Genomic DNA, 13,608 nt, shown 5'->3' with positions numbered 1-13,608 from the left:
CAAATTTTTGTTTCACCATCCACTTACTCATTTAAGAAATTTATCCATAATGAGGTATTTTTCCTTCAATTTTTAACAAATTAACTCATTGGCGATAATTTACGGAGTAATACATTTGATAGTATTGTGTTAATTCATTTTTCTCACAATTGAATGAAAGGCATTTGATGAAGGACATGACTCAGCTACAAATATATTATAATTGTTTACATAATAACATTTTACTTTAATACATTAGAGTGAGATTTTTACCTCGTGCACACCTGAATAATTGCGATTACGGGTTTTTTACTATTCTTGTCGGCAAAAAAAAAAATTACTTTAAGCTTAACTAATTTAATTAAAATTTTAACTCACATTTTACAAATTAAATCTCAAATAGAAAAACAAGAAAAGAAAAATTAAAACCCCACCAAAATTAACAGAAAACAACTTCGAAGTGTTAATTGAAAAATAAAAAGAGAATAAGAAAAAATCCCACTAGAATAGACAAAAACAACTAATGGGACATTCGAACGGTCAGATTCTTTTTTTCTTCTTAGAAATAATACTTACTCCGTTTCAATTTATATGAACCCATTTGATTGAGCATGACATTTAAGAAAGAGGGAAGACTTTTGAAACTTGTAGCTCAAAATAAGCCTTAAAAATTTGTGTCACTGCAAATCATTCATAAAGTGAATTTATTTCTAAATTAGGAAAAAAATTATTTATTTTGATATGAATTAAAAAGAAAATAGGTTGAAATAATTTGTACGGAGGAGTAGTAATTTCTTCTTTAATTTTTTTAGTATTTAAATAAATCGCACTACCTCTCTAATAAAAATTTCACTTTTCTCTTTCCCTCTCCACACCAACTTTTTCATTTTTCGAGAGATTGACTCATACAGATCGATCTTCAATGGCTCTATCAACAACCCGAAGAATGAGCCATCTATTGAAGCCTTTATCGGGGGCAGTGACGGCCACGCGCCGCTTATCATCAGATTCCACGGCCAAAATCACGGTAGAAACAAGTCTGCCATTCACGAGCCACAACATAGATCCTCCTTCACGTTCAATCGATACAAGCCCTAAGGAACTCATGACTTTCTTCACTGACATGGCTGAGATGCGTCGTATGGAGATTGCTGCTGATTCCCTCTATAAAGCCAAATTAATTCGTGGATTTTGTCACTTATACGATGGACAAGAAGCCGTCGCTGTTGGTAAATTCTTAAATCAAATTATTTCCTTGAACTGAGCGTCTATCGAAAACAGAATATTCACTTTGGAAGTCTAGGATCTACAGAATATTTAGTTTTGTATTTATAACAGTATTTTGGATGCTTGATACCTATATTGTATTGTGTTGTTAGTTTATAAATATCATGCTTATTTTGACTGCTATTTAAATTTTATTGTATATTATATTTAATTGTTATGTAATGATGAAGAGTCCCATTTTATGTTGGTGTGATGGTGTCGTTAGTTTATTCCCCCCTTATTTTTTCTTTATTTATTATCTAATAATCATTTTCTTGTTCTTTACCCTGCCTTTATATAGTAGCTCTAACCCATACCTATTTAAGTGTTTAGTTACAGAGTTTAAGAAATATAAGGATACATGTGGTTCTAAATCGAAGATGTACGTAATGTAGTAAAATGTCCTTTGCTAAGTCTGCTTCATGTTTTGCTTGAAGAAGCTTTTTGCTCATTTGTAACCTCGCATCTTCTTGATACTTTTCTAATGACATTTTATTACTTTACCAAAAACAAAAAAAAGAAAGTAAAATGTCCTTTGAATTTTGTGGTTTTAAACATGCCAGGTATGGTGTTTGAATTGTCCACTTACTAAATATAGAAAGAGACGCTCTTATTGGGACAGACCAAAAAGGAAAGTAAAACACTTAAATTGGGATGGGAGGAGTATTTAGTTTCCTTTTATTTTACAACTTGTTTGGATGGTTGTTACCTGTTGTATTGTATTGTGTTGTTAATTTAAATACAATGTTTGTTTTAATTGTTACTTAAATTTTATTATATCGTATTGTTAAATCCATCGTTACGTAACGACGAAAAGTCTCATTTTGTGTAACGACCGATTTGGTGCGATTGCATCGTTATCTTATTTCTTTATCTCATTTTGTCTTTACTTATTAAATGAGAATCCTAGTTCATTCTTTATCATACCTTTTGATGATAGCTCTGCACCGTACCCTACTTTTCTTGTAGGTTTATCCTTCAAATTGTTGATGTGTGACATTGTGTAACAACGGGAAACGATACAATCTATCCAAACATTGTATTCAACAAAACAAAATGATACTGTACGTTACAATACAACACAATACAATATAATACGATACATTATGAAACAAGTAAACAGAGAAGTCTAGGATCTACATTAATTACAGAATATTTAGTTTCGTTTTAGTATAGTCTCTATAAGGAAAATAGCATATTTTCTTTATATCTCTATAAATAGTGACGTAGACTTTCATTTTCAGTGCAAGAAACAATGTAATGAATCAATGCAATGAGTTTTGTTCATTCTCTTCGATTCCATAACAGGTATGGAAGCCGCAATTACCAGAAAGGACTGTATCATTACTGCTTATAGAGACCATTGCATCTTCCTCGGCCGTGGTGGAAATTTAGTGGAGGCGTTTGCAGAGCTTATGGGAAGGAAAGATGGTTGTTCCCGAGGTAAAGGTGGTTCGATGCATTTTTACAAGAAGGAGAATGGATTTTATGGAGGTCATGGTATTGTTGGTGCTCAGGTTCCTTTAGGGGTTGGATTGGCATTTGCGCAGAAGTATTCCAAAGAGGAGCATGTGACTTTTGCCATGTATGGTGATGGTGCTGCTAATCAAGGGCAGTTGTTTGAGGCTTTGAATATGGCTGCATTGTGGGATCTTCCTGCAATTCTAGTGTGCGAGAATAACCACTGTAAGAAACTGAAATCCTATCAATTGGTAGTATTCCTATGTTGCAAGTCTTTGAGTGTTTTTCTTTGTATAAATGTATGTGTTTTTCTTTAATATTCTGATGGGTAGAAAGTTCACAAAACTAACGACTTAAAATTAGAGACTACAATAGGCATTTGATACTGAAAAATAAGATTTTTGCCTTCTTTTTGTTAAGTATCTAATGCGTTGTCACTTCAAATGCTGTTTTGCTGATGCAGATGGAATGGGGACAGCAGAATGGAGGGCTGCAAAGAGTCCAGCTTATTACAAGAGAGGAGATTATGTTCCTGGTCTGAAGGTACGGCGAATCACAATTTGCAACTGCCTTTTTTTTATTGGCTGCTTCCACAGCTCGAACCCATATCCTATAGCATTTCCTTAAATTTTCCATCTCAACGAAAAACATCCATATTGTTTTCCAAAATTAACAACTGTCATCCTTCTATGAAAATTATTACTTGATCAAAAACATCCTTCCATTATTCAAAATTAGAAAACTAAGGAAATCAAAATTCAGGTGAATTGCACCAGCCTTAGTCAGACTTGGAATCAAATGAAACTCGTTTTGACATCCTTTCACCACCAAAGTCTCTTTTTGAAGCCACGCTTGTCAACCATCTTGCACAGTCAAGACCTGTATTAAAGTTTAATCTTTTCAAGTTTTTACTTATAGAGGAGAAAATCCAGACACTTTCTACATCAAAGAGATCTTTCCCAGAAGTAGACATTGTATCACTGTTCTCCTTATTCTTCTCAATACCGGTGTCTGTGAATGTAACCTTAACTATATAACAGTTGGATCAATGAGGAGAGCGATAGAACTGCAAGGAAGGCAGAATGGAATGTAGTTGTTGTAAATAATGGTGATTGTTTTATGAAAGACTTGTTCTTGCCTTTGCATTGGTTTTCAGACAACTGAACCAGCGGATCCATCAATTTTCAAGCCAGTAGGAGATAACAAATGTACTGTCAATAATGATAGTTCCATACTAATGCTTGGGATGCTCCATCTTTCCCAGGGAACTTCTGTTCTAAGTTTAAACTTTCTGCTGATAATAAAAAAAGATGCAGTAAAACCAATCCAATGCTGCTTTGGTTCTTCCAAAAGAAAAACAATAAAAAAAACCATGAATGATATTCTGGTCACCTACTAAGTTTAATGAGAATTGTGCAAATTGAATCCCATCACTCTGCCTCAGCGCCTCTCTCCGCATTTGACCAACTTGGTTCTCGACTTATCTCAACAGGAAAGTTGTATTCCTCAGCCAGGCAGCATATGGAAAAAGATTAATTCCTTCCCTGGTTGATTCTCTGTCTTGGAATTTGTTATCAGCCTCAATGCCATAACCATTGAAAATCCTGTTTTGTTTTTGATACGTTAACCAACTTCCAGTGCTTCAGCTGTAACTCCTTGCTTCAAATTCAACATGTATTTATCTGTTCATAACTTCTTATAGCATATATCCAAATTTGAAGACAGATAAGATACCTAACATTTTTTATAGTCCTTTCTACTTTTATCCAAGGTTCCAATGGTTCTTCCTAAATTAGTGACTTGCACTTTGAAGTTTGAATCAACTCACGTGTATACTCGGGACAAATCAGTTTATTTCTCGAGTTGGTGTTGAAAGAACCTTCTTTATCACAGTCGTTCTTTAGAACAACTTCGCGGATCGACGTCAACTCATCAGGACTTACACCTTATGTCATTTGGAAAGCACATAAGATCAAGAAACGAAGGCAGGAAGGAAGCTCAAAATACAAAAAGACGTCCACTTGTTTTATTAGATGAGGACTGGTTAGCAGAATAGCAATGAAGTTTTGGGAATTGAGGGGGGGCTCTAATGCCATGTGCAACTCACGTGTATTTTGAGTTCTGTCAATTTCTTTAACTTCGTTTAACAGAAGGATGAAAGTTATTAATTTTGGAAGACAATAGGGATGTTTTTTGTTCACATGGATATTTTAGGGATCTACCGTAACAGCGTGACTTAAGGTCATACTTTAGGGATGTTTTCGGCCACAAAATGACTAAAATCTTTTTTAACTTTTGGAGTTGTCCTAGGTGAATTAAAGGTAGCTTACAAATATTTTATCTTGTCCTTGCCCATAAAGTCCCTGCTTTTGGTGCATTGGTTCTGAGGATTCTGCATCTGTTGCATATTCGAGCAAGGAAAAGAGTCATTTCCTAGAATTTTTTGAAGATAGGTTGTTGATTGTGGACAAGACGTTAAACTCCGGAAAACAATGTATGGCCGCTAATTAAGTGAAAATAGCCTTGAAGATATTAAAGAAGTCTCCTAAAAAATATAGAAGTCGTTTTGACTTATCAAAATGGGAAAAGAAAAGAAAGGGAAGGATCAGAAAAAGGGTATCCTTCACTTTGCATGTTATTTTGTGGAGTTGTGGTCTTGTGGATGTAGTGCATAAGCATGGCACACATCTATGGACCTCGGATGATTGTATGATGCACAGGTATGTATGATGCACGTGTCATATTTATCTATATTCTTTTTACTATGATCGGAGTAATGCTAGATTATCCAGAAGGCGTGGGCAGGCCTAGCAAGAACAGGGGAAAAAGGAAAAACAAAAAGAAGAGAGCTTCTCCTGCCACAAAGATGGAGAAGAAATAGAGATTTTTATATGAGGACCAATTATTAAGTTTCACTAAGTGATGTAGGAAATATTGATGTTTTGTGACTCTTGTATTCTTTTTTATCTTAAACAGGTAGATGGTATGGATGTCTTTGCTGTTAAACAAGCATGCAAATTTGCTAAGGAACACGCCCTCAAGAATGGACCAATTGTAAGCACATATCTTGCCTTTTCCTTTTATCTCTCTCTCTCTCTCGTTGATAAGGCACATATCATGTCTCGTTCCAGATTAATTTTCAGTTGTGATGTAGTTCTTTTTGTTATGTAATTTCTTATATGTATATGCCTTGTACGCTGTAGAAAACATAATGTTTTAGATTCCTTATGTCATTATGTACTATAATAATTTTATAGAAACAGTTAAAAAGAATTAGCGAGCTTTCGGCCAAGTAATATTGACAGAAGGAAAGAAAAGGAGAAGAAAATAAAAAAGTGATGCTAAAATGAAATTGCAACTGTCCTTACTGTTATCTGTTGTCAAGACAATATAGTTTGTGCATGTGGCAGTAATATATATATATATATATATATATATATATATTAATTTTATTTTGGGTTTAAACCTTGTGTCTCGAGGTCGGAGAGCCGTCCTGGAAGCACAAACTTCATGGTTTATTTATTTGGATAAAGAGAATTCATGAGCCCTTTTATACCTATATTAAGTGCCAATGAAGCCATTCAACTGTTTTTTACCCAGCTGTGTATATCATTTTGATGTCACACTTGGGTAACCTCAACAATCTTCTATTAATAATCCATGAAGAACTGTCACAATCTAAAAGGCAAAAAAATTCCAAGAAAGTCTAAAAGGCAAAAAAATCCCAAGAAAGTCTGAAAGGCAAAAAAGACATTTTGCATACTTTATACTGATTTGGGAGTGCCAACATTTCCATCTAGGGAAAACCCTGTTTCTTCATAAGATGAATTGGAAAAGGAAGGACGATAGGCCCCAGATTTCTAGGAAAACTTTTGCCTTAGTTACTAGAGTTATTGGTTACAGCAACCAGATTAGTAACTGATTCAACTATATTATGCAGCTAGAACTTCTGCACTTCATCAAGTTATCTGGCAAACTTATTACTCTTATGTTATCATGAGACGTCTGCCATCTTGTCTTCCAGATTAAAAAGAAAAAAGAAAATCAGGTTATAATAAATCCCTACCTTGCCTCATATAGGGACCATGAACTTCGCCATAATCAACATTGGTAAGATGTGTGTTTTCTTTAAATACTTGTGTGGCATCCTTAATAAAGTCCTTGAACTAATTACTAAGATAGGTTCGTTAACCTACCATTCTCAAAAAAAAAAAACAAAAAAAAAAACTCAGTCAAGTATTTCTCTGCCATTGAGATTAGAAGAGGAGGACGCATGGTCTCTGTTCTACTTGGGTCCTTTTATGAACGTTTGCTTGGCTAGAACAGATCATATTAGCACTTACTTCTATCGCTGGTGGTCTGTGCTGTCATTTCTGCTCAGAATCCTTGATGGGAGAACTTGGATTACCAAAATGCAATATTAAATGTTAGTTGAGTATTTTCTGGGTGAAGGGCTTACTTTGTGAATTTTGGAAAAATTGAATGGAATGACAAGTTCAATGAGGAGTCATATAGCTGACCCAACTCGCTAGGGGCATAGTTATTGTTTCTTTAAAGGGCTTTAAACATTTGTCCATATTTATCTTTTATTTGATTGGCTAATAGAATCCATAAGCTCATTACGATGAGTTTTTCTATAAGACGAATTTCAGGAATTATGTTAACGCTTCTTATCACTGCACCTTCTGTCACATATGATGTGAATTAATGTTTTGGGCTAAATGTGATTTATTTGATCAGTCATTTTTTGGCTGCACGTTTTTCTCATTTTTCTTTTGTTTTCAATAATGATGAGGTTGTTAAAAACAAAGTTTGTAAGCATAATAAATGGAAACAGGCTAGACCCTAGGACATGATGGAGAACCAGAGGGCCATCTTCCATGTCTCTTTTTCCCTGTACAATGACCGTAGCTTGATAACCTATGTGCCACAGTATTGGTTATCCAGCTGATATGAATTGCACGAAAAAGTTGAAAAGCCTGGAGTATCCTTGATACCTTGCACTAGTGGGAACTATATTGCTTTGGGATCTAGAGCTAAGTGTTTTGGGGGCTGAATCATGCATTTGTTTGCCAAATTTGATGTCAGTTATATTCACACATTAGTATTGTTTTCTTTTACTTCATCTTAGCATATTATAATATTTTAATGTTCTTTAAATTTGGTTCAGATTCTTGAAATGGACACCTATAGGTACCATGGTCACTCTATGTCTGATCCTGGAAGTACCTACCGCACTCGTGATGAAATTAGTGGTGTTAGACAGGTCAATACATTCCTAGACTTTCTAATACGTCTAAGCCCGCGAATGTTGCATATAAAATCTTAATAAGATTATCATTAACTATACAGGAACGTGACCCTGTTGAAAGAATCAGGAAACTCATATTAGCCCATGATATAGCCACTGAGAAGGAGTTGAAGGTAAAGTCTACTTTCTAAAGCTTGTACCCAGGAAAACTATGTTTAATGTGGCCTCGATCTTGAAAGGACTGCTCAACTCTTTTGTGGGTTTTTGTTCTCTTCAGGAGATTGAGAAAGAAAAGAGAAAAGTTGTAGATGAAGCCATTGCTAAAGCAAAGGTGAGGGCTCTGCTTTTATCTTCCATTCTTTAGTGATTCTAATTATGGCAACTGCTTTTTTTAGCTGATTAGTAACGGCTTATGCTGTATTGCAGGAGAGCCCCATGCCTGACCCTTCTGAGCTCTTTACCAATGTATATGTGAAAGGGTTTGGAGTTGAGGTATGTCGTCGTTCTAACTCATTAGTTTATCTTTTTATCTTATATACTGAAGACTGTATTATCTATAAATTACTCCCTCCTGTTCAAAATAAGTGTCCACTTAGCATTTTTCACACCACTTAAGAAAAAACTAAGGGGTCGTTTGGTTGGGTAACAAGTTATCCCAGGATTAGTTATTCCACTCTCCCACAGGGATAAAATAACACTACAATCCCGGGATAACTAATCCCGGAATTAGTTGTACCACGGATTTATCCCAACCAAACATGGGATAAATTCCTCTCAAATTTAATCCTGGGATGAATTATCCCTTATCCCTCGTACGAAACGAGCCCCAACTCCTATAAGAAAACACTAACTCCTAGAAAAAGTAGGTATTTTGACTAAACTACGCTTAATTAATAAGACTCTTCCCTATTTATTGCCTTAAGTAAATAGGGGCAAATCTGTAAAAATAAAGTTAATTCCTTCTTGATTATGTGAGTGGACACTTATTTTGAACCAAAATAAAAAGGCCATGTGGACACTTATTTGAACCGGAGGGAGTACTGAAAACTGTATTATCTATAAATTAAGTTATAATCAAACTTTCATTAGAAAACATTATATAAGCACTTAAGAAATCTGCAACTTTTTACCCCTAATCCCCAAATACCGACGAGGTTGCACATTATTTTGTGAAACACATTAGTATGATATGTAAAGTTAATTCCTTCTTGATTATGTAAGTGGACACTTATTTTGAACCAAAATAAAAAGGCCACGTGGACACCTATTTGAACCGGAGGGAGTACTGAAGACTGTATTATCTATAAATTAAGTTATAATCAAACTTTCATTAGAAAACATTATATAAGCGCTTAAGAAATCTGCAACTTTTTACCCCTAATCCCCAAATACCGACGAGGTTGCACATTATTTTGTGAAACACATTAGTATGATATGTAAATCCATCCTTGAAGTTTTTATTTTGTGAAACACATTAGTATGATATGTAAATCCATCCTTGAAATAAAACTTCATTAAAAATGGTCTGTGCCTAGTATTCTGCTAAGAGCACTTCGACTAGTGATGAGCACCTTTATTTATATAACCATAGTTGCCATGTTCTTTTAGTTGTCATTGTGTTGTGCCTCTTTTATAATTGTTTAAACAAGGAGTTAGGGTGACCTGGAGTTTTTCACCATCTTCTCTTTTATAAGAGTGGCCCCATGGAGTTAAGTTGACGGGTTTGATGATGTGATCCGATCATTGACTATAGAGGAGACCTTGGTAAAAACTATTGATTTCTTTTTTCTAAATTCCCTTGGCCAATGAAGAATTACTTTGCAAGCTTTATGTAGACCAGCTCACACAAAGGTATCAGTTTTTGTGTCAATAGTGGACATTGGCATTACTTTCCATTTGACAGTAAATTGAGAAGGGTTAAACTCTTGGTAACCATAGTAGCAGGCCCCGCTTGAATTTTTTTTAATCACTGGTCCTTGCCTGGCATTCTACTGAGGTAGTATTTTACTGAGAGTCTGACAGTACTTTCACTAGTGATAACACATTTATTCATATAGGTATCCATAGTTGCCATGTGCTTAAGTACCCCGTTCTTGTCAAATTGTCATTGTGTTGTGCCGTTTTTGTAATTGTATACAAAAAAGGCTACAGTTACTGAGAGTTTGACATGATTTTTCCTTTTATAAGAGTGGCCTGAGGAATTTAACGGGTTTGATGCTGTAATCACTAATCTGACCATTGAATGTAGAGGGATCATTTGTAATTTCATACAAAAGGAGCTACAGTGACCGTGAGTTTGACATGATTCTCCTTTATAAGAGGGGCCTATGGAGTTTACAAGTTGATGGGTTTGATTCCGTAATCCGACCTTAGAATGTAGAGGAAACTCGGTAAAAACTTTTGATTTTTTTAAAATTCCCCCAAACCAAAGAAGAACTACTTGTTATTGGCCTACCTTCCAGTTTTTCTGTCAATACTTGTTATTTTCCTACCTTCCAGTTGACAGTATATTGGGAAGGAACTCTTGATAACCGGAGTAGTGGTGCTGGTAGGTTTGATAATTTTTAGTCACTTTTTCTATAGCGTGATAGAGTCGATAGGAATGTTGTCGGGTTATTCTCATTGCTTTCCATTTATCTGGTAAAATGTTGTGTGTATGGAGCATGTTAGTGGCATGAAGAACATTCTGAGACAGAAGAATAATTACAAACTTTTGGGACTGCCATTCTAAGTCTTATGGAATGGAAGAGATAGGAAATGCGCTCTGAGCTCTATGTTTTTGTGGATTAACCTAATTAGTTGAGAGTACCAATGGAAGTGTGCTTGTTTGTAGCTCTTTCAAGGTTTCATGAATCTGTTTGATGTTTCATTTCTAATATTAGATGTGTATAGTTAGATGGATGAAGATAGGACAATGTTCAATTAAACAGGTGTCAACTAGATTTTGTTCTTGAACAAGAAGAGATATTTGGACATCGTTATGGTTTTTTTTTGCACAATGTATCCGAATCAGATCATGTGGCTTGAGCCCTCCATTGCTCGATTTTCACTAGATATAGATATGATGGTTGTTGCTTTGAACTGACTCTATTATTACTTACAAAAGCAGATCAGAGAGAATGTTATATTAATATCTTATCATATGAGAGAAGTGTAGGGAAAATGTGGTCCAGGGTTATCTAATAATTAAATCACAGGAGCCTTTTCCTTTATTACTCAATATATTAATTAATAGAAGGCGTCTGAAATTTATGCTGAGAGAACTTCCCCCTCCAGCTACATAAATTGCAGCTGGTTCCTTCTACTATCCTTCTTTTGGTCAAATCTAAGATATTAGCTTAGTGTTCTATAATTCCTTAACCTTGGTGATTGCAGTTGCTTGTGTTGCATCCCTTAAAGAGTTTTTTTGGTTGATTTTGCTGTATTGCCTTAAATTTTATTGGAAGAATTTGTATTATAGCTTTTTATGATATCTCTGATTTTTTTAGAGAGTTTACAATAATATCACTTGAAACATTAACATATAAAATAGTGAATGGAAGAGCAGCCTACAACTGAAATGTCTCGTTAAGGAGCAATACTATTTTGGGTGAAGTACTCTAGGTTTAGAAATTTTAGATGGATTCAACTGATCATTGTGTGTTCTTTTCAGGCCTGTGGAGCAGATAGGAAAGAACTCAGAGCTACACTTCCATGAGGGCATGTTTGCATTTTTTGGTCGCCTTCTCATATGCACACGAGATAAAGCTATAGCTACAGCAAATAATTGTGATAGTAAAATCATTGGGCCTCGTCATGCATAGTAACTGAAATGATTTTATCGTAAATGTAGGAAATTGCTCTTTGTTGATGTTTCTCGTCTCTAACTGTAAACATATTTGGCTGGTGTATTTTTCTTTTTCCTGTAGTCTTCCATCTAAGATGGTAATAAATTTGAGTATAGCACCGCTACGAGGTGTTTTCAGCTTGAGTTGTTTTTACATTCATACCACCATTTTACCTCATTATTCCTTAGTTCGTGTCAATTGAGTAGAGATTGGTAGCCTCATTGTGTAGTAGTCTTCCTATCTTGGTCCCCTCAGTAGAGCCTCACACACTTGCAGGGTTCTATCAACTCTAGCTATATATATATATATATATATATATATATATATATGTGCGCGCCCGTGTGGGTGTGTGTGGAACTGTTTTTAATATATAGAAAAATGAATTGTAGATGTTATATTGTTTTGCACTCGCTATAGATCGGGATAAAGGTATCCACACTGGGTGTTTGCACTAGATGAATCAACTCAATTTTACGAGTTACAATTTAATTGAAAATATATATTATCTATAACTATAAATGTCTATATGTAAGATATATATTTGGTGGATCGATAAGTGGAACTCAAAAAAAAAAGAGATCTTTCTCTTTGCACCTTAGATTAAGAAGAAGTGCTGTTTGTCAGGCTGGTTGTCGCTTTTTGCTGCCACACGAGCCTTGTAATAATCAATAGTTCCATTAGGCTTTGACTATTATTTGTATAATCACTTGCTAATCTGTACACAAATTTTTAAATAAAAATTTAGTAGGAACCTGTGATGAACCCCATTAGAAAACTTTTGATAAAATAAAGAAATATCCATACTATTGCCCAGGGACGTACAAACGAAACCGATAATTCGCACCTTAGATTAAGAAGAAGTGCTGTTTGTCAGGCTGGTTGTCGCTTTTTGCTGCCACACGAGCCTTGTAATAATCAATAGTTCCATTAGGCTTTGACTATTATTTGTATAATCACTTGCTAATCTGTACACAAATTTTTAAATAAAAATTTAGTAGGAACCTGTGATGAACCCCATTAGAAAACTTTTGATAAAATAAAGAAATATCCATACTATTGCCCAGGGACGTACAAACGAAACCGATAATTCGCACCAAATCGATAATCTGAATCAAATTGGAAAAAAAAAAACCGATTAGTGATTTGGTTTGACTTGGTTTGATTTTAAAAAGAAAAACTCGAACACTATTGGTGATTTGGTTTTAACTAAAAAAAGTCAAATCGAATTAAACCAATCCGACATTACATTTATAAAATTTCAAACATATTTTGTACATAAAAATATTTATTTATAAATCCATAAAAATATTTATTTATAATGTAATTTATAAATATTTCTTTAACTTTTTCATAGTTTTTTGGTCTTTAAACATATTATTTCAATGTTGAAATTAGACTTTTGAATAGTCCAATAAATTTTATAGCCCAATGATATTAGGAGTCCGGAACCAAAATGCCCAAAAAAAAAAACATTTTGAACTAAAATACCCCAACAAAAAAAAAAGTTACCAAAGTACCCATAGCGCAGTATTTTACTGCGCTATAGCACTAACGGAGACAGAGCCGTTAAGTGCTATAGCGCAGTATTTTACTGTGTTATAGATTTTTTTTTTTTGGTACTTCTATAACGCAGTAAAATACTGCGTTATAGAAGTACCAATTTTTTTTTTCTATAACGCAGTAAAATACTGCGTTATATAAACAGTACAAAAAAAAAATTGGCCAACTTTATTTTTTGCAACACTTAGTGTTATTTTTCATACTTTAACCAATAATTAGTCGTGTGTCAAGACTCCGAAACGTCAATATTTTATATAGTACATG

The 13,608-nt window shown here is 34.4% G+C and overlaps 1 protein-coding gene across 1 annotated transcript; it reads left to right on the top strand.

Annotated features, from left to right (window-relative positions):
* The first annotated feature begins 810 nt into the window (after nt 1-810).
* Nucleotides 811-11,927, top strand: LOC132641440 (pyruvate dehydrogenase E1 component subunit alpha, mitochondrial). The gene is made up of 9 exons (XM_060358439.1): nt 811-1,208; nt 2,554-2,931; nt 3,170-3,249; nt 5,683-5,760; nt 7,877-7,972; nt 8,059-8,130; nt 8,235-8,288; nt 8,384-8,449; nt 11,610-11,927. Exons 1-9 carry the CDS (start codon nt 902-904, stop codon nt 11,652-11,654), a joined length of 1,176 nt encoding a protein of 391 aa, XP_060214422.1. The 5' UTR covers nt 811-901; the 3' UTR covers nt 11,655-11,927.
* Nucleotides 11,928-13,608: the final 1,681 nt, after the last annotated feature.

This window comes from Lycium barbarum, chromosome 5, assembly GCF_019175385.1.
Source record: "Lycium barbarum isolate Lr01 chromosome 5, ASM1917538v2, whole genome shotgun sequence".
Classification (NCBI taxonomy): domain Eukaryota; kingdom Viridiplantae; phylum Streptophyta; class Magnoliopsida; order Solanales; family Solanaceae; genus Lycium; species Lycium barbarum.
The sequence above is the reverse complement of the archived record's forward strand: the minus strand, read 5'-3'. Positions and strand labels throughout refer to the sequence as shown.

Excerpts from the sequence above, each read along its gene's own strand:
- LOC132641440 (XM_060358439.1), top strand. The coding sequence starts at position 902 with ATGGCTCTATCAACAACCCGAAGAATGAGCCATCTATTGAAGCCTTTA. Across the intron at positions 1,209-2,553 it reads ACAAGAAGCCGTCGCTGTTG|GTATGGAAGCCGCAATTACC; the intron begins GTAAATTCTTAA and ends ATTCCATAACAG. Across the intron at positions 5,761-7,876 it reads CCCTCAAGAATGGACCAATT|ATTCTTGAAATGGACACCTA; the intron begins GTAAGCACATAT and ends AATTTGGTTCAG.